This window comes from Talpa europaea (assembly GCF_964194135.1).
Source record: "Talpa europaea genome assembly, chromosome: 10".
Taxonomy (NCBI): Eukaryota; Metazoa; Chordata; class Mammalia; order Eulipotyphla; family Talpidae; genus Talpa; species Talpa europaea.
In genome coordinates, this window is record NC_140077.1 from 35,763,006 (window position 1) to 35,784,187 (window position 21,182).

The window sequence follows — 21,182 nt, forward strand, 5'->3', positions numbered from 1 at the left end:
TCCATCTCCTTCACACACACCCCCACCCCCGCTCCTACAACCACCACGAGACTGTCAGGCTGGTGTCTCGTTCCTCTTTTTATCCCCACACTACAGCACACTTGGGCTCTTCCAAGTTTTGTCAGGAGTTTTATACCCTTTGATGGAAAGGAGGAAATAGGTGAATGTGAGATTCTGGAAAAAAAAAAAGAAACCAGGGTCCCATAAAACACACGACCCTACAGGACCTTCCCAGTGGCGCAGCGGTTGAGCGCTGGGTTGCGAAGCCGCCCGCAGCCTCTGCAGCGCGGGCTCGATCCCTGGCCACCGGGCGAGGGTCCCACATGGCGCGCAGACCTCTCCTGCCGCCCACTGCTCCCCTCAGCAGTGTACTTCGGTCCTTCTGCCTGCTCTGCTCCCCGCTCTGGCTCTGGTGAATTCTCTCACCCTCCCGCGCTTCTGACTGTATCCAGTGCTTGTATAAATAAATAAATAAATCTAACCCCCCCCACACACACACACACACGACCCTATACAAGCACAGGGGCTAGGACGGCCAGGTCCCGTGGCCTCTACCCCTCAACTCGAGCCATTGCGCCCACCATTCCTACTATGCCCCGGTAGCCCCTGGCCCGGCCCCGCGGGGCAGACTCGCCGCAGGGCAAAGTCCTTTTGTCAATTTTTTTGTCCCTACGATTCAGGCAGGTCAGTGCCATCAAGCCACCAGCCTCAAGCCTGGGGGAGGGGAAAAGGGGGTTATGCCTGGGTGGGTTCCGGCCCCCGGTGCTCTAACCCCAAAGGTGGGGTTTTCCCACCGACCGAGGAGCACCGCGCTAGAGGAAGGGGCGCCGCCGGGGCTGGAGGGGGCGTCCTCCTTGAGGGAGGGTGCAGGCCTCGGGTCGGAACGAAAGGCGATCACGCCGGCTCCGGGCCTCATCAACACCCCGCACACCGCCACGCGGCCCGCCTTCCCGATCCTGCCTCAGTTTCCTCACCTGCCGTGGCGGATTCCGCCTTCGCGAACCTCACTTGCCTCGCAGAGCCCTAAGCGTACACGTACCGCTAGTGTTTCCCTCCCGCCCGCCTCCTCTCCCGGCGGACGCCGAGGGGGACAGCGGACTTGAGCCTCCCGGACCCCAAGGGTCCCAGGAGTGGACCCCGCGCCTGCGCAGGTGCGCGCCTGCGCCTCGCTGCGCGCCGCTGCGCCTCTCCCACGTGACCGAGACCCGCCCCTCTGGGAGGAGCTCCTCCCTCCACCCTCTCCGGGAATGAGCCCCGCCCATTGTGGGAGGAGCTCCTCCCTCCACCCTCTACGGGGATAAGCCCCGCCCACTGTGCCCACTGTGGGAGGAGCTCCTCCCTCCACCCTCCCCGGGGAAGCCCCGCCCTCCTTGGGAGGAGCTCCTCCCTCCACCCTCTCCGGGGATAAGCCCCGCCCACTGTGCCCACTGTGGGAGGAGCTCCTTCTCGGTGCAGGTTTCCCAGCCGAGGCTGCACGACCCCCTGGGATCAAAGCCCCGAGCCAGTGCCAGTCTCCTGCAGCGCGCGCCTGAGCTTTCTTCCCACAGCTTCAGCTTCGTTCAGTCCTGAGAAAGCGGCGATCTTAAAACCGTGACGCATTCCTAGGGCCTCTGCCGGTTGCAAAAGGAGACCCTGATTGTCCTAATGGCATCTGAAAGCACCTTTCATGTCGGGCAGTCACCACCTTGCCGTTCTCCGAGAGGGCTTGAGCAATATTTCTCGTGGTGCTTTTTCACCCACCCACCCCACCATAGGGAAGGGGGATCTTTAGGACCGACACTTTCCAATGAGTGTGACTTTAAGCTTTAGGAGCAAACTCAGAATTGCCAACCTCTGGCCTCATTCCATATTCTCTTTCACCCCCAAATACTGGCCATTAGGCAGAGGGTGGTGAGCGACAGCTCACCTGGAGCACGCCCCCTCCCGCCCCCGCCCCGCGCCCCCCCCCATGTGTCTTGACTGCGCAGATTCTGAATATCACTAGAGTTGGCTTGACCCCTTAGTTCCGTTCCTCCCTCCGTTCACTCGGCAGTCCACACTGTTTAAGGAAAATGGGCGGATTGGGAGGACACCTTTTCAAAGACAGGAAGAACTGATTCACAATACAGAACTTCAAATATCATGGGAACAACAGCTTGATCCATGTCAGGGTAGTGTGCAAAGAAGTGGCAAAGCACCGCGGACATCTGCCTGCACTGCCTCCACCTGGAACGCTGCTGGTATACAGTCCAAAGTCTTCCCTGACCATCCTGATACCCAAACTCCTAAACAACCACTTGGACTCCAGATTCCTTGTACACTATTGAGTATGTTCAAGAAGTCTCTCCCATAACCAGACTGAATTCCTTTGCTTTACGTGTGGGGGCTGGGAACCTGGTCCAGGGTCAGCACCAAGATCTACTTGCAAAGTGTTATGAGAGTGTGGGTCACGATTGGTGGTGACAGGGATCATTTTTGAGTGATTGTGCATGTATTTGATTTGAAGACCTGAGCATACTTGGTATAAATTGGTACAATGTTGGTGTAGTCTTAAGCAGAGTTTCCCCCCTGAGGACCTTTCTCAATCCTGCCTCATTCTCCTTTCCTGGTGAAAGGGAGGGGAAGACTTATTCTCTCCAAGCTGAAATAGGATATTTGGTGAACAGTAAGGAAGGTTGCAAGGAAGAAGAGCCACTTAGAAAAAAACAGGAACCATTTCTTTTGGATATGGTTCTCCAGAGCTCAATGACAGACCTATTCAAGGGTCAGAATCCTGGGAGGCTCCCTGAGGTTTGCTGTGATAAAATTATTCACCAGATACAAAAGAAGTCATGAGTATATTTACACTCATGTAACATTCCAAAGATCCGGACTTCAAAAGCCAGGCTAGATCTGATAGCTAATTAACACACTGCTCACACTCCCAATTTGTCCAGAAGGTATAAGCTAAACTCATTAAAAAGCAGTCTTCAGACAAGAAGACTAAATTATGGGCAGTAGGCACAGGAAAACTTATGTACAAAGCTCAAGATTACAAACAAAAACAAAAACACCTGTATGCCAAGTCTTAAAGAGAAAAGAATTCTAGTGTTGTAAAGGTCATAGAATAACCTAGATTTTGAATTTGAGGAAGTAGAAGTTAAGTTCAACTGGAATCTTTTTAACAACTTTGTTATCTTGACAGAAACTGGGAAACTTTTCTGTCCCTCAGAGGCAGGCAAAGAATACTGCAAGCAGGAGGCAGACATGGGTAAAGACTTGTGACTCAGGATCACAGTCACCTCCACGTTGAGCTCGCTTTGTCTGTTCACTCAGCAGTGATCCAGGCCATCAGAATGACAAGATTTTTAAAGCTAATAGTCCTGCAGTGTGCCTGCACTCAGTAGGAACAGTTTGTGAAGGAGCTAGGATGGAAATGAAAATAAAGTAGAAATGAAAATAAAGTAAAAATGAATGCTTATCTTCATTATCTCAGGACAAGATTCCCATTCTGTAGATGTGTGAATGTCAAAACAAGAGCTGAAATTGTTATGTGCCACAAAAATTGATGTGCACGGATCAGCTTCACATCACTTCTTCCTTGCCAATATCCCTGAATTCCACTCTCATTTTTTAAAAGTCTGTAAAAATGCTTTACTTCCAGAGTGTGCCTCCCAGCAAGGGCTTTAAGATTCTCTTTCTGGAGCCCTTAATAGACGAATGGTTCACCAGTTGAATCAGTAACTGACTGAGGATAGGATAGTGGGATCATTCTGTTCCCAGATTGGGGGTGCTGCCTGAAAAATCCGCATATCATTTGCTGTATTCGTGAACATTTACTGAACCTTCATTCAGTATGGACACTTTGGGTTACAAGCAATAGAATCCAGCTCAAACTGCCTTAAGGAAATCCAGACATTCAATCATGTCATCAGTGAACCAGGTTCTTTGCTTTTCTCATATGCTGTCTGTGTGCTGTGTTGGCTTCATGTTAATGCTGGTGCCTCCTCTGTGTTCACAGGGCAGCTCCAGGTTCTAGCATGGGGAGGGAGCAGTCAGACCAAGCCTCGCTCTGATTGGCCAATCACATTGATCAGGGCACTGCTGTACGGTGATGGGACTAGTTCTGGTTTGTTTTCCATCTAATTTATCATTGTCTATATGCTTAGAAGAAAAAAAAGAAGTGAAAATAGCTTGTTAAAGTATTCCTAAGATATCTTCACATCTAAAACTTGACTTTTCTTTATTATATTTGGCCTCAGAGTCACTGATACCTGCATTTGTTGTACAATATTATCCTTGGACTATTAGGAACACGGGTGACACAGCATTTCCGAGGACTTCACTGTTGCCTTTTGCTCAAAGTTAGCAGTTGCTTCAGCAACACCACACTGACAAACAGATATCTTGGAGCAGGCAGCACAATGCTGGATGCTGCTGAACAAGAAAGATCCTGGCCTTTTTATTTGATAGAATAATCATACCGCATCAGTTATGCGGGGTAGGAACACAAAGAGAAAAAGGTGGGTGAAACTAAAGAATGTTCTTTTGTCATCTAGGGCTTCCAAGTTACATGAGTCTGCTGACCAGATAATTCTTATCTGCTTGATGACCAAGTGTTGTAACTGAAACTATACCCCAGACCCCGGCCACAGTTCCAGTCTTATCAACAAGGCGTTCCACTGATCAGCTTTTGGGGTCCCTTGTCATACATCGGTCATCGGCCCCCCGGGTGTTCCCAGTCATACCTCGTGATGCATTCCCTTCCCAGGGTGATCAAGCTTTCTGCTCTTGGTTGATTTGAAAGGCACCTTGTAAGGTTTTGCTCCTGTGACTGATTGACCAGGCAGTTCTGACCTTGTATAGGAATGCAGAACTGCAGGTTACAAAAAAAAAAATGGTGGCCGAATAGGCCGCTTAAATCTAGCAGACCCACAGTTAGCAAGAAATTTTGATAAATAGATATTTGACATCTTAACGATAGTCCTTCAAAACACACAAAATGATGACACCAGCTGCTCACTGCTTTGGGATTTCTTTATCTTCTTCAAGAGATTTGGCAAATTTCCCATGGCATTACAATCTTAGCAGCAAGACACAATAGATTGCGTGTGTGTGTATGTGTGCATGCACATGTGTGGAGGAGGGGTGCTTCTCTCTTAGTACTATGAACTTTTTGATTGTTGCTTTGTAAGAAATAGGAAAATGAGGTCATTCTTCTGATGACAAAATTTCCTTTACTACTATCAAATTTATGTTCCATTGCTATTTCCTTGAATTTCTGCATTCACAATGACCTTTTTATTTCAGTGCCCAGTCATAATGTAATCTTTTAGAAGGTTTTCACACAACAATTAAACTCAACCCAGGGAGAATAAACAATGTGCATTTGTACTACATGCATTTGACTAACGCTGAATTCAGATTTTATAAGGACACACAAATATATGAGAATATTTTTCAAAATTACACAAAAGAATAACCAAATATCAAAATTACCATAGTCATTGTAATTCAAGTTAATATGACTGAAGCCAGATAGTAACAATGTGACTTAGAGTGGGGGTGTTTAGCACACTCACCTCGGTTTCACCCCAGGAAATACCACCCAAAACTGTACCTGGCAAGTTCTCTTCTTCAGTGATTTAGCACACAACCCCTTCCCCCACCAAGGTACTAAATAAAATGGTGCCTGTGCCACCCAGGAGACAATCCCTAATTTCCATCCTGGGCCCTGGGTACTCAGGTGCACAGTGAAAGCTATGGATTCTCGCTGGTCAGATACTGTGGCACCAGGGAGGCCACAAATGGGACTGGGTCTGCCCAGAGGCTCTTGGCAGAAGTCCCTGGAGTACTGTGGCCCTGTTCTGAAGTGTTCTTTATTAGAGGACTTCACAAGTCTCAACCTCACATGCCCTCTGTTATTTAATGGCACTGTCCTTTCATTTTTTTCTTTATTGAGGTAACATTGGTTTACAACACTGTATATGATTTAGGGGAATAGCTTCACACTGTCTCAGATGTGAAACCATCTCACCACACCATACCCACAACTAAAGCACTAATAATGTATTACCCTAGACCAATGAGCCTCCTACCCCCTTTATTCCTGCTCCTACCCTCCCTTTCCCTCTAGTAGCCTCAATCCTGCTTATAGATTTCAAAACACTACACTATCTTTGAATATATACCATTCCCCTAGCCTAGAGTTCTGGCTCTCAAATTCCTCCTCATCCTTCAATGCCCGGGTCAAATCTCATCTGTGTGATGCTTTTCCTCACAGTCTACCCAAATTACTTCCCCTCTTCTGGGCTCCATAGTTTGTTGCTCTTTCTATTACCCCAGGACTGCACCCCAGTCCTGTCTCCCCCACTGGACTAGGTTCTCCATGGTAGAGATGGTGCTCGTCATCTTCACACTCCCAGACAATGGGTTGGTGACTGTTAATAAGAAGAATGGCATGACTCTTCCTACAGGAAACTTTCAATGGATCAGCCAAGTTTCACTATAGTTTTCTCTGAAGAGGATTCTGTGATTAGTGATTTAAGTAACTTCTGCACCCCAACCAGCAGGCACGCCTATACTAAACAATTAGTCATCTAAAAAACACCCACCACCCCATTGAGTCATTGTGCTGGAGGGGTAGTTTCCAATATTTAGGAATGTAAATATGGCAAGCCTGATCCTTGGCCTGCAAGCCTGATCTTTGACCAGACCTTTCAACAATCTACACAGGAGAGAAAAGTAAACCTTCCTTTCAAAGGAAAATGTATGAATTCTAAGTGCTTTCCCCTCAGGGTAAGGTATACATGACTACATTTGAAGGATGACTTTCTACACACCTGGTGTGTAATCTCCCATTTTGTCCAACAAGTCAATACATGGCTCATCCTAAGATAAAATTTTACATTAATAGATGTGCATTATCTCTGCAGAGGCTCCCTAGATAATGTGACTGAAGTTCATGACAACACTACAGAATGCAGGATTCTCTCTGCAAGGCCCACGTTTAGGACTGCCCTAACTCCTTCTGGTGGTGCAGCTTTAGGAGTTTGTCAAGTGTCAAAATCTTAGCTTTGAGTGTGTGAAATTCTTAAAATGAGTATGTCCCTGGGCCATCTGAAGGGTTAATTCCAATATGTCTACTCTTTCAGAGTAGACATTTTTTTTCTTTTCAAAAAAAAAAAAAAAAACTAGTAATAAAACATACACCTGAACTCAGTGCCTCTTAGATGTGAGAATCCAGCAGTGTCTTGAAAAGAGAGTTATACAACCATGTTCATAACAGCATTTTTCACAATAACCAAGAAGTGGAAGCAATCCAAATGTCCATCAATGGATAAATGGATAAACATATGCTGGAATACTATTCAGCCTTGAAAAGGAAGGAAATCCTATCTCGTGCAATAATATAGAAGGCACAGAGATTTTCCACTTCTCCACTTATTTAAGGTAATTTGACTCACAGTGGATACTTTTCGTGCTCCAGCAGTTCTGGTGAGTCTCCCCTCTTTCTCCATTGGGGAAAGGAGGAGCCCAGAGCCCCTGATACTCCCAAATAAAGCCAGGGCAGTGAGGAGAGGCCCTGGGAGACACCAAATTCTCATTAATCACACTCTTTTCTTCCTTCTACCCTCATCAGCCTCCTCGTTTACTCATTTTTACAGGGCACAACAGTACCTCACTGTGAAAACCAGTGCCACCTTGGTCCTGACAATGATAGGCATTCGAAGAGTTGCTTGACCATGGCAGAGTGAGCACACCCAGCACCTGGGGAGACTTCCTGAATTCTGGATCTAGAGCTACACCCACAGCAGATGCTGTTGAATCTCAAATCAGTTTTTCTAGACTGCAAGTTGGGGGGCTTGTAGGCTTGGGTCTACAAGCTCCCTTGTGTTTAGGCTTAATTAAGGAGGCTCCACAACGAGCGTGGAGCCTCCAAAATATCCTCACTGAATACAACATTCTGTGAGGTATTCAAGGCCATCTCTAACCCACCCTAATGTACTTTTCAATCTTACCTCATTGGAAACTAATATTGATTGTGACTTAAGCTTAGACTAGGGGCCAAGGTTGAATTTCAGTTTTAACAGGCTTTATCTTTATAAACTTAGGCAGTGTCTTATCTCCCTAAGTCTGAACTTTCTTTTTTTTTTTTTTTTTTAAAGGAAAAGCAGATAACCATATATAGTGTGCGGGACTTTGATGAGATTATGTTTTCCAGAAAATAGTTACCTAGAAACTGAAATCATGTAAATACTCTTTCAGACGAACAGAAACTGAAACTATTGTCATTAGCCCTGGTCCCCTTCTGGCAAAGGCCATGGAAAGAGTGCATGTTCACCCACAAGGCAATACCTAGTCTCCATCCTGGGCCTTGTACACTCAGGTACACAGTGAAAGCTGTGACTCCTCTCTGGGCAGACACTGTGGGCACCAGGAAGGCCAGGAATGGGACTAGGTCTGCCCAGGATTCATTCATTAAATGCAGACAAGGTCAGGCATTTATTCCATCCTCTGCCGCTGTCTTGCTTTGCTCTTCTCTCTAGAGTATTTTCCCTAAACCCTACCAAGATCCAGATCAATATTGCCCTCTTTCTTGAAGCCTTCCCTGAACCTCTCAGCAAGAAACTATCTGCTTTTTTTTTATTTTTAGGTTGATTTGTGTAACTCTGGCCGATAATGCTGGTAATGCCGTGTAAGGACACTGTGCTATGCAGATGGGTCTCACTGGATGTGCCCTCAGGGGTAGTCATAGAATGCAGGCTGCACCAGAATCTGAGATAGGGGCTTAGTCCTTTTCCAGGCAGATCTGAAAGTTCTTTAAGCAGATTCCACATTTCCTCTCTTCATAAGAGAGATGTGAGACCTCAGGCTGCAATCTTTATGACTCAGGTTATCAGTTACTGTAAGCCTTGAAAAAGAAGGAGGAGACTTTATTGGGATGCAGATGGGCCCTCCTGGTAAGTACAGGCTATGTTCTAATTTACCCAGTAAATGGAACCCTGGTCAGTGGGTTGGCTCCCCTCTGCATCATCTTGGATACTTGGCCCTGACCATTGTTCCTATCTCCCCTACTGATGTTTAGATCCAAAGGTCTAGACCAATTCTCCTTTTTTACAGCAGCTTCTCATGATTCTGATTCTCTTAAGACTTGTGGTTCCTTTCTTGGGACATGATTCCTTGTGTGGCTATTACTTAGTGTATGATTTGCTTCTCTATTGGATTAGAACCTCCTGTAGGGCACAATCCTGTCCTGTAAGGATTGTGCTGGATCAATTCCACAATTGTGAGCTGTTAGGCATTTCCACCTAATGGTTTTGTGTACACATAATTGTTTTAATAATGAAGATAAAAACTAACAATTGTGGTCGGGCTCATGATCTCCCTGGTCCAGGGCTAGACAGGTAATCTTCACAAGAGTTCTATGAAGAAATCATTACTACCCTCCTCTTAGAGATGAGGATTGGAGACTTAGAGAGCTTAAGTGACTTGACCAAGGTTATAGAGCAAGGAAAAGGTAGAGCTGGAGTTTTAATTCATGACCACATGAATGGATGATCAACTGAAACACACATACAGACCATCATTTCATTTATAAATTTCCACCTCATACCTAAAACCAATTATGCAAGGGCCTCCCTGGTGGCACAGCGGTTGAGCGCTGGGTTGCGAAGCTGCCCGCGACCTCTGCGGCGCCAGTTTGATCCCCGGCTGCTCCCCGGCCACTGGAGGAGGGTCCCACATGGTGCGCAGACCTCTCCTGCTGCCCGATGCTCCCCTCAGCAGTGTACTTCGGTCCTTCTGCCTGCTCTGCTCCCTGCTCTGGTGAATTCTCTCACCCTCCCGCGCTTCTGACTTTATCCAGTGCATGTATAAACAAAACAAACAAACAAATAAATAAATAAAACATGCCTCTATTAAAAAAAAAAAAACCAATTATGCAAGCCCGAGGACAGCTGGCTTCCCCCAAACATCATGGGCTGCTGTTTTGGGCAACCTTTAGTCCAGACCCAGATTAGGGCTGCAACATTGATAGGCCCCATAACTATACAGCATTACCTGCCCAGTGGCTTCTGTCCTTCCTCTAACTCTGTCTTTGTACTTGACCTCAGTTTACTCTGTAAACTCCAGCAGGGTAGGGACTTCTGTATCCTAGGACAGTGACTGCACCTAGTAGGTGCTCAATAATTAACCATAATTACTTTCAAGTTGTCCCTTGATCTACTTATCTCATCTTAAGATGAGAAATGTGGAGGTTAAAACAGGAGTATTTTACACAAAATTAAATGTGAAGTAAACCTCTGTGACAACAAAATAAACTTTTCTGCAGACCAGAAAAGTTGGCTCTTTGTACAAGCAGATGTTTGGTCCCAACAGAATCCATGCTGAAAAACCTCCAGAAATTATTGATCATTTCAGATGAAAGTTGTTGAAGTGCTGGTGACACCCCATGGCTGCGAGAGGAAACACAGTCTGGGTTTTGGTCAATGTCCAGAGAAAATAGTGGAGTGTGGAACCAAGCTTAGCCAAGGTTTCCCCATTTTGTATATCCTCCACCTTGATATGTTAGTCCTTATACAGCCACATGCTGGACATAGTTTCAAGTCACAACCCTCACTCCACTTGGTGACGAAAAAGCAGACCATCCCAGCCGCCAATGAGGGCAGTCCTATCCATAAATGGGACAGCATCACTAACCATTCAATCAGTTTGAAACTATAACCGTGCACACCAAAATGCCTTTGTAGTAGCCAATGGACAATTGCCAGCTTGTTTCAAAATTCGCGCCAGCCTGGGACCCTATAAGAGACCCCTGCTTCCTCTGTTCAGGGCTCTCGACCTCTGCCATTGCATCGGTGCTTGTCGTGAGCCCAGACTCGAGCCCGTAATAAAGTCCTTTGTGTTCTTGCATCGGCTGTCTGTGTCCTTGGGGGCTGCACTGGTCGACGTTGGGCACAACATGGAGGTTGTGGGGGGGCATGGGGATATCCACAAAGAGTCAACTGCAGGTTTAAAATTATATGGGTTTTGTATAATGACACATCCACCACCACCACAGCAGTAGCAGCGACAGTTGATGTTACCAAGGATTTGGACCAGGCACACAACACTATGTGCATATGGGAATTAGCTCATTTAAGTGTCAGAGGGAAATGGAAGTTTGGAGACAGATGTTCATGGGTGAAATAAGCGGAGACTGACTTACTGAATATGAGAAACCTGGAGGATTATGCCTGTTAGGAAAGAGTCAGAAACATTTGGCTAATGATGGTGATAATTGTGATCATAATAAGTACTGACTGTGATATGAGCAACTGCAAAGGCCATTATAATAATCTGAAGTACAGTGTTATGACAATACTGTTTCTGTGGGTTCTTGTATTTCAGTAGCATAACAGTTTATTTAGAATTATGTTCAGGAAATAGATAATCAGGTAAACTGAAAACTGTGGTAGTGTCTCCAGCTGCCTCTAATAGATTTTTCCACCGAATTGTAGGTACTTGTCTCTGACAAGTACTGACAGGTTACAAGGGGAAAAAAGATAAAATAGTGTGATATTTAATACACTTAGTCTGCCCAGCAGAGAATTGTGACCCTAAGACTAGCAGGTACCCAACAATCTCAACAGAGAGCTATATTTCCTCCTAGAGGAAGCAGTGGTAGAGAACGTAACCAAAACATTTCATTCCATTATTTACCCAGCCTGGAGATTGGTGGAGAATCCTGTGAAACACAAATGGGGGATTAGACATTCTGTCTACACTCAAGAGGCAGAGTTACAGATAGACATTCCATACTTTTCAAAATAAAGAAATTGAGCTGAGCTTTTCAAAATAAAGAAATGTTGGATACAATTTCCTTTAAAAATTTTTATTTCCCCAATGGAAAAAATATCTTTATTTAAAATAATTTTAAAATTTTATACAGCATTCACAGTCATTATAAAGATAACAGAAAAGTATAACAAAAATGTTCAGCTGAGATGCTATCAAATAACCATCTTTCTATATATTTCTATATGCATACATGCACACACACGTGCACACACACACATACCCCTGAGATAACACATTTGCTACGTAAACACACATCTTTCTACATTATTGCTTTCAATGACTGCATAATAATTATGGTGGAATGTCTTCATGATGACAATAAATGAAATACCAAATCAAAGTACTCTTATTGGAATCAGCTCTCAGAATTGTTAGCGTGTATGTGTGTGTTTTTGTTCTGTGACATTGTTAGGAAATGCTCATATCTTTGCTTTAAGAAAAGGTGAGATGCTAAGTAAATTGGCATCTGGGATAGACTACTGCAAGATTCTGGAGTTGATGCTGCAAGATGTGTAAACAAAACTCTTAAAGGGGTGGGTGGAAGGCAGGGCTCAAAGCTTGGAAATGTTCACTAAACCTGGAGCTCCTACCCTGCCGTCAGCCACTTTGCTGATACTGCCCTCTGGTGGTGGATTATTGATGGACGCCCTTCTCAAGTTGGTTGTTTGTTTTTAAGATTTATTTATGCATACAAGAGCTGTGGTACAGGCCAGAGGTGCGGGAGGTGAGAGGATTCACCGGAGACAGAGTGGGGAACAGAACAGGCAGACTGACTGAAATACACTGCTGAGGGGAGCAGCGGGCAAGACAGGAGAGGTCTGCTGCACCATGTGGGTTTCTCTCTGGCCAGCCCGGATGGAACTAGTGCTGCAGAGGCTGCGGATTGCTTTATAGTGCGGTGCTTAACTGGTTGCGCCACCAGGGAGGCCCCCCTTCTCAAGTTTTAACATGGGTAACCCTGACGACAGAGCTTCAAGTGAGATGACATGATGGGAATATTTTTGCCTTGGATTAACTTTATTTTGGTTATCTAGTTGGGTTTTATTTTGGTTATCTAGTTGGGTTTTTTTTTTTTTTTTTTTGAAAAGACATGATTTGAGATAATGGACCTCTCTTGAGATAAGTTCTGCAGGAGAGGAAACAGGAACACATGGTGATGGGCCATGGCAAATGACTTTGGGCTCAGTCAGCTCAGCCTGTCTCCAAAGGACTCCCAAATACTAAGACATCTCGTCTTGGCTATCTTTGGAGAAAGATTTTCTGCCTTTGGAAGTGTGTGTGCCAAGGAATTTCACTGAGTGGGAACCATAGATTTTCTGACCCCTTTTGTAGGGGAGAATTACTCTGGCTCAAAGTATTCATTACTTATTCCTCTCCTAAAGATTTGCTTATAAAATTTTTATCCTGTCTAATCTTACACATGATCTTCAGATGGTATTATTTAACTAGGTTTATATACTATTATTTGTGGTTAGGATTTGCTAAGGAATTTGTTAACATTTAAGTTTCTTTATGCAGTTTTTCTCGTGACAGTTACTCTTTTGATATTTAGTTTTAAAGAGCTCTGGTGATGGATACTGATTTATCTGAAAGCATGTTCTCGATTATTACCCTGTAGAACCTTGTTGGTAAACCTGGTCTGCTCCTGAAGATTCATCCCAAGAAACTTTGCCCACAAGCCTTGCCTATCTATGTGGATATAATTTCTCTTGATTTTGAAATTTGCTTAGTTTTATCATTGAGTCAGCAAACCATTCTTCAGCATCTGCCTCTTTTGAGGTGTTTTTTTTTTTTTTTCCTGAATACCTTAATCCTTGAATATTTTTTCTGATGAATTTTCTGAACATCTTCTGTTCTGGTGAAATTTCTCTTTTGAAGGTCATTTTCTTAATAATTATGTTCTAAAGGTAGCACTGGAAATACTTCATCTGGATCAAAATTTGGAAGGAATTTCCCTTTGGATTTCTCTGTCAAATGCTCTTCAAAAATCAGTTGTTGAATAAAGAAATCCCATGAATAAAATTAGTCATAAAATAATTAGTCTGGGAAGGTTACTTGGAGTCATGAGACCCTTGAATAAAAATAATTAAGACAAGGCTCATTCATATACACATATATATATGCATGCATATATATACACATGTATGTGTACACACAAATGTGCGTATAATTTTAAGAAAAATGATTGGGGCACATTTCCTCAAGTGACATCAATGGATATCTTATTAATGAACTAAAGTGAACTGGGATCCAATTCCCCAAGTATCTCCTTTAGGGGGAATTCAATCTGGAATTGGATCTAGAAAAGAGGTTGACCAAGACATGAATCCTTACAAATCTTTTCAGGAGCATTTGAACCAAACTGACAGAGAAATCCAGATTTTATGCACTAATTGTGACAATAATGATTATTGAAGAATTTTTCTCTGGCTAACTTTTCTCATAAGCATTGTTTTCTATAGGTTAGTATTCATGGGTGTTTTTCCTTGGCCTGCATTATTCATGCAGAATGTATCTCCCCTGGTAATAATTCTTGCAAAGTCTCTCCTCAGCTAGTTGTATCCACAGAATTATGTTTCTTCAGACAAATGATCTGGTGTATTTCATGCTGGCAATTATAGTCTTGGGATGTGTCCCCAATGGTGACTTTTGGGGGGAGAGTGGAGAAGGGAATAATTGCTGTCTGGTTGAAAATACCATCGGTTACAATTTTAGGGTTAATGATTGCCCATCAGTTTCTTCTTTCTTGGCAATATAAGTAGATTCTTTCTTTCCTTTCGGCCACCTCTGGTGGAGCAATTTTTGCCCAAAAGGCCCCAAATAGTGTTTCTCCTGATGTTTTTGTTTATTCCTTTTCACTTTGGCTAAACTCATCAATGAGTGGAGATTTTCATACAATGATATCTTTGGATCTTGTCATTTTATTCCTGGAGGTCATCCTTTCTGACAACAGCAACTGAAGGATGTTCTAGTTATTTATTTAGATCAGGTATCTTTTGCCCCTGACTTGAGAAGACAGCAGACCCAAGAAATCCCATCGAGTGCCAGCAGGACTCGTAACCATGCTTCCAGAGGCCTGCCTTACTGGAACTCTCCTCCATCTGTGACATTTGGAGCTGCTTTTTTTTAAAAAGACATCAGAAGTTTCTTTTTGACGACTAGAACTTGAATATGAAAGTAGAAAGACCCAGGGTCTTTCCTCTACTGCTATTAGACAAGCAAAATGACTCAGCTGCAAGCCATCCTGGAGGAACTATTGGCTCAAACATTGAACTGCCTTCATATGAATTACAAATTTTAACCCTGTCAGGAGAATCACTCACCAGTTTTTCTTTGCTGACAAGCACCTTCTTATAACCACATCTTTAGTTGATTTAAGTCCTTTTGTTCCCATATTCTGAAATTATCTTGTGATATCACAGCTTTCTTATATATTCCCCCCAAGTCATTCTTTTTATTCACTTTCTAAAGATAGAAAAGGGGGATTTATTTCCCCACAGGACATTATTCAACCTTTTGAAAAATATTTATAAGCTACATAAAAATATGGTAATATCACTCAGTACTTATTATTCAAAAGAATGATTGCACTAGAAGATACTGCTCTATCACTGGGAAAAACTTTAATTTATGGACTTATCTTTTATAGGGTCTCTAAAGGATCTAACATGAATTTGAAATATCCTGCTTGGGATTGTAAATGCTTAGTGTGTCTATTAATTTTGGCTTATCATAAAGACAATAAAATATGCATGACTGAACTTAAATGCTTCTGGATAACGATGAGCATCTGAAAGCTCTTTGAAGATTTCATTTCATCTAAGAGGTAAGAAAAAGACTTTAATTGACTTGAAGCAAAATGTCCGTGGGCAGGGGAATTGGACTTCCCTCATTAGAAAGTGCTAGACAGCACACCCTGGCAGCCAAGTAGGTGGGCTCCTGACAGACAGACCCAAGTGCCAGTTTCTAACTGTTTAAGCTTGGATCAGTCATTAGCCTCTGAACCTTGGTTCCTCATCAATAGAATCTGGTGGGTCATAGTAAGTGATGGAGGCTAATGTAAGAGGGTGGTCCCCAGGAAAAGGGGAGTTTCCAGGTCCCTGATCACACCCTAGGAAGGGTGGAGCTGAGGAGGGAAGAGAAGAAGCTGGAGAGGAGACTGGAGAAGGAAGGAGGCAGGATGGAGAGCCAGAAGGAGACCTGGAGGAAGAACATGGAGCAGAGAGACATGTGAAGAAGCTGCGCTTGCCTTTTGGTACTGGACTGGTTGAAACAGATGTGGGTGAGAGACACGTTGGTGAGGTTAACAATGGCAGCTTTTATCTTGATTTTGATTTTGCTCTTTTCCTTTCCAACTTGTCTGGCTGTTTCTGACCCTTTTCTATGGGTCCCCATAGGAAGGTGCCTTAAGACTTATGGGCAGGCTTTCAGGCATCAGTGGCTCTGCTTTAGGCCAGCCCTGTTTGGCTGGGCATTTCCTACAAGGGGATGTGTAACTTCTGGTGCTTGATTTGAAAGCCATCTTCTCTTTTTGTTGTTGCACACTAATTGTGTAAAAGTTCCTTTCCAAGAAAGGTCTTATATGTTTTGTCTTGATGCGGCGGATGGCAGAACTTATTTAGAACAGGCAGGTTTGAGGGTTCTGGGGTACTCTTCTTCCTGCTCTGTAACGTTAAGAGTAAAGAATTTAGGAAGAGACAACCAAGACCAGAAGCTGTAGGTGGGGGTAGAAATGATAAAATGTTATTAAACCAGCTACAGAAATGAAAAAAATCTGCTCTAGCAAGTATCATACTGCTACCGAAAAGTATCCCGAGGCACAGACCAAAAGTGGAGATATGGAAATTGAGGCCATTGGAGAGAATCACTGATCTTTACAAATCAACCTAGTCACACCCTAGAAGTAATTAATTTAACAATAGATAACCACTCCACGATGAAATGAACCTTCCCCCAAACACACTATCTTTTTACAATTTCTGACTGCAAGTTCAGCTAAAACTAAGACAGGACCATCCGTGATGTGTTTTTACTGTTTAATCTCCAAAAATTCTCAAACACTTATTTTTTAGAAATCCTTATCTTGAGTTTATTTTTGCCTGTGACTAGTTCAAATTTTCACATGATTAAGAGGTTTTCATGGCTATCAGAACAGGACTTGTGCTGCAGAGTCCCTGCAGACACCTCTTCCCAAAGTCCCTCAGTTCTTGGTTTAATCCATACATACTTATCATCTTCAAGTACAAGCTCTCTGCCTGGTCATTTTATCAGCTTGCAGCTTTGCTTACAACGCCACTGCTTACAAGTACCACTGGGAACACCACTTTCTGACAACCTAAGGAGGAGATTTGGAGCTAGGATGCATTTTGTGAGCAATTTCATGTAGAAAATCCTGGTAATTTATTTTTTCTGGAGTTTGGACATTGTAGTTAGTCTGGCTGAATGACTGAAAAAGAAATTTCTTGCGGCTCTCCTGGACTCATAATAGAAGTACTTGGCAGGGATTCCTGCTCTATCGCCTCTTTCTTCAGGGCTTTTGCGTTCTCCTGCATGGATTTGGTCTGCTCTGTGGAACTAGCTACAGATGTCAGTGGCTAAATAGAAAACAAAAAAAGTTATTGGTAGAGAGTAAATCATACTCAGTTTGGCAAGAACAGAATATTTTCATTTCATGCCTAAGCCTAGGAACAAAACCTAATAGCCTTGCATTAGTAAAAAGCAAAACTTGATAGGACCCAGATGACCCATCAGTATTTTAATAACTGTCTGCCAGAATAAAACTCAGCACTTTTTAAAGGAAAATGGTAGAATTTAGACTTGCTCTGAAATGTGTCATCTATAATATTCAGCATATAAATAAGATTAGATTTGTGAAAAAGTAGGAAAATGTGAACCATCATTAAGAGAAAAAGTACTTTTCTCTTAGAAACAGACCCCCACAAATGAAGAAAATAGAATTGGCAGACAAGGAATTAAAACATTTATTATAAATAGTTTCACAAATTTAAAGGAGAGAAATGGACACGCTACCCCCATCTTAGCCCAGAGGTCCCAGGATCAATTCTGACTGAAATGCCACTTCCTGTGTCCATCTTTTCTTGATTCCTGTAATTGGATATGACCTCTACCACACATATTGCTCTGTTTCTATTCCTTCTTGAATACATGTACTGGAACATTCGTATTCAATCTGGGATACTCAAAAGACTTTCTAAGTTGTACACAAGCAATGATGGTTTTAAGATATTAAGAAAAATCTCACAATGCTCTAAGCATGTGCATATAAACCCATTGGCTAAATCAGCAGGTCTGCTGAAACCTTACATGCAGCCCATCCTGGGCCTGTTTGAAACCGGTTTTTAGAATAGAATGACAAAAAATCTGAAGGTAACCAATAGACAGGGATAGTTTGCAAGCCACCTTGAGCTAACAAGAAACCAGAACTGAGATGCTTATCTTATTTGATGTATCTCTACCTTTGTGCCCTTTATCTAGCTCTCTCAATTTATACTAGGAGAGTAACTTCTGTTTGAATAATGCAGCCCTCCTTTACCAGGAAGGGAGATCACTGTTGGGTTCTCTTTATTTCCTTCTAACAAAAAGAATTGATTTCCATAACCACAACTTGCATATGAACATTTCCCTAAAAACTGAGGAATTGTACATAGCCCAGCCTTGTGTTGGTTCTCATTCCTCATCTTCCCTTACAACCGCCTTTGTTTCACACTTGGCAAAAGAAGAGCCTACTTTTCTTTAACTAAATCTTGCTAAAGAATACTGCTATAGGGCCTCCCTGGTAGCGCAAGGGGTTTAGACGCAGCATTATGAAGCAATCCACAGCCACTGCAACACGAGTTCAATCCCCGCCCAGGGAGGTGACCCACATGGCACAGCAGACCTCTCCTGTCTCACTCACCGCTCCCCTCAGCAGTGTATTTCAGTAGATCTGCCTGTTCTGCTCCCCACTCTGTCTCTGGTGAATCCTTTCAACCCTCGCATCTCTGGCCTGTACCCTAGCTCTTGTAGGCATAAATAAAAAATAAATCTTTTAAAAAAAATACTGCTACAGGATAATAAACCTGAGCACTACACAAAAGGACAATTCAAAATATTCATGTGAGCAATTTTTATTTAATAAAGGCATCATAAAACCAAGGTAGAGTTGTGGAAGTCCTTCTCTGCCTTCTATATTTCTATTTCTATTAACAGTGAAGCTTGTGTCAGAAGAGCATTAGTATGGGCAGTAAGGTCATGGTAACTTTTGCTTACTGATACCACCTCTATCATCTCTCAGCTGTTGGAAGAATGAATTATTTCTGAGAGAGAGTTCCTTTAGACTATAGTCTAACAATAGTATGAAACTATTGTCATTTCAATTTATTAATAAAACATCTGGACTAAAAAAAATATATCTATCAATGTTCGAGAAGAAAGCTGAGCATGTTAGTATAAATATAAATAAGCCTAATATTTTCATGTCTTCATCAAAGTTGACTTTGGAAATTAGCAAAAGCTAGGGAATTGTACAAGGCTGCATTAAAGATTTTAACACACAGGATATAGTGATCGTAAAAATGATGTCAGATATCAAACCCAGTAAATCAATCTCCTATCCAGGTATCTTGTACTTTCTAGAAAATGAAAAATGGCACAAGAAGTTTTCAAGAAGACAGTGGCAAAAATTCTTGGAGATAAAAGACATACTTGTTAGACTAATAAATACACAGTTGTTTTCAACTATTTGAAGTTAATAATTTATGACCACTATTATAGCTTCACAGAGGTGGCATCTGTGGCTTGATACATAAACTAATAACATCTAGTGAAGAAAATACTTAAGCAAATAGTATACACTTGCAGTGTACACTTGAACATGGTTACTAGTAACCATGTTTGATCTTTTTCAAAATACATTTTGAAAATGACTCAAAGGATTTTATTTGAAAATATTTTTGCTCCCAGTTGAGACACAGGGCAAGCTATTTCTCAATGGAATTGGTTATATCTCTGAAGCCTCCCTAAATTCTTCAGGGGTCCCTCCTGCACTGTCCCTGAAACTGCCTAATAACCCTAGCTTGCCCTGTGTCTCACAGTGACATATTTCATTTTTTTAAAATCTGATTTTAAAACCAGTAACATTTGGGTATTTCTTGAAATCTGAAATGGAATCGCCTTTGAACATTTTCTTTTTTCATTGGCAACTATATTGTTGACAAGAATTGTCAGTAAGATTGATTTACATATAAACATATGAATATGGAAGAAAAGGTAGTCAAATTGGAGTGTTAAGTGCTCTGCACCCAGGCTAGCTGACTTGGTTTTTCCTGGGGCCATCACTGAGATGTGTGTGCCCAATGCTGTGTTCCTCCTCCTACCTTGTGACACTGTTCATCTCTCTGTTGAATCTGATGCTCTTCTTGCTTCAGTATTTCTGTTGCTTCAGTTTCCTTGAGGCTATTATCTTGCTCCTCCTTCAGCTGGATCTGCTCTTTCTTATTCTGGGGTGATGTGACAGAGTCAAGTCAGATCAGCCCCGCGGAGGCATGCACAGAGACCCCTTCACTCCCCCTGCACACCTTACAGACCTCAGGTCCCAGGCCTTCAAACTCCTGAGTTTACTCCTATAACTAGTGTTACCTTGCTAGTATATCCAAACCCACTAACTCACAGCTTTTCTAGGTTGGTTTCACTCTTTCTGTCCCCAGACTCCCAACACTTCTGGAATATCTGGGCCTAAGTGCATTTCACAAGTTGGATAAAATAAGAAATTCCCCAAGCCAACTCTGGAATTGTGCTTTGGATTTCAAGTTACCTTGGGAAAGCTAAAAGGCTTCCCCAAGCCAATCCAATGTGTACACACACCTCTTCTTTTGCTTTAGAAGTTTTCCTGTAATGATAAAGCCAGTAAGCCAGGTACTCTATGGGGTCACTTGGCCGAACTTTTGCCACCTCCTCCAGTGCCTGGGTCAGGCTATTTCCAAAGCACCTCTTCAGGTATTCAGTTTCCATTCTTATGGACCTGGGAAGCACCAAAAGAGAGTCACACTATTTTACAAACCTAATTTGATTTAAAAAATAAACACATACTAACCAACAGATTCATTTCAGGACAAATATGAGCTGTTTCTGGATCCTATCCTTCCCAATAGAAACAGAACCAATCAATACAGAATTACCGGTAGCACTAACATTCAAATGGGCTTTTTTCCCTAAAACTCGCCTGCTGTCCTAGGTTAGATAATAAATCCTGGAGATAATCAGCCCTGAGAGAAGTTGATAGATAGCTATTGCAGTGGCTTCCACTTACCCATACAGTTCTACCCTTGAGTAGGCAGGAAATAACCAAGTAGGCAGGAGGTGCCAAGAGGAGCTGTGAGCAGTCA

General features: G+C 42.9%; 1 protein-coding gene across 1 annotated transcript; it reads right to left on the reverse strand.

The window, feature by feature from the left end:
• Positions 1–708: 708 nt before the first annotated feature.
• Positions 709–20,808, reverse strand: DYDC2 (DPY30 domain containing 2; the record flags this gene model as incomplete). The annotated part of the gene is made up of 3 exons (XM_084245438.1): positions 709–714; positions 20,175–20,297; positions 20,662–20,808. 3 exons carry the CDS (start codon positions 20,806–20,808, stop codon positions 709–711), a joined length of 276 nt encoding a protein of 91 aa, XP_084101564.1.
• Between the last annotated feature and the right edge of the window lie 374 nt (positions 20,809–21,182).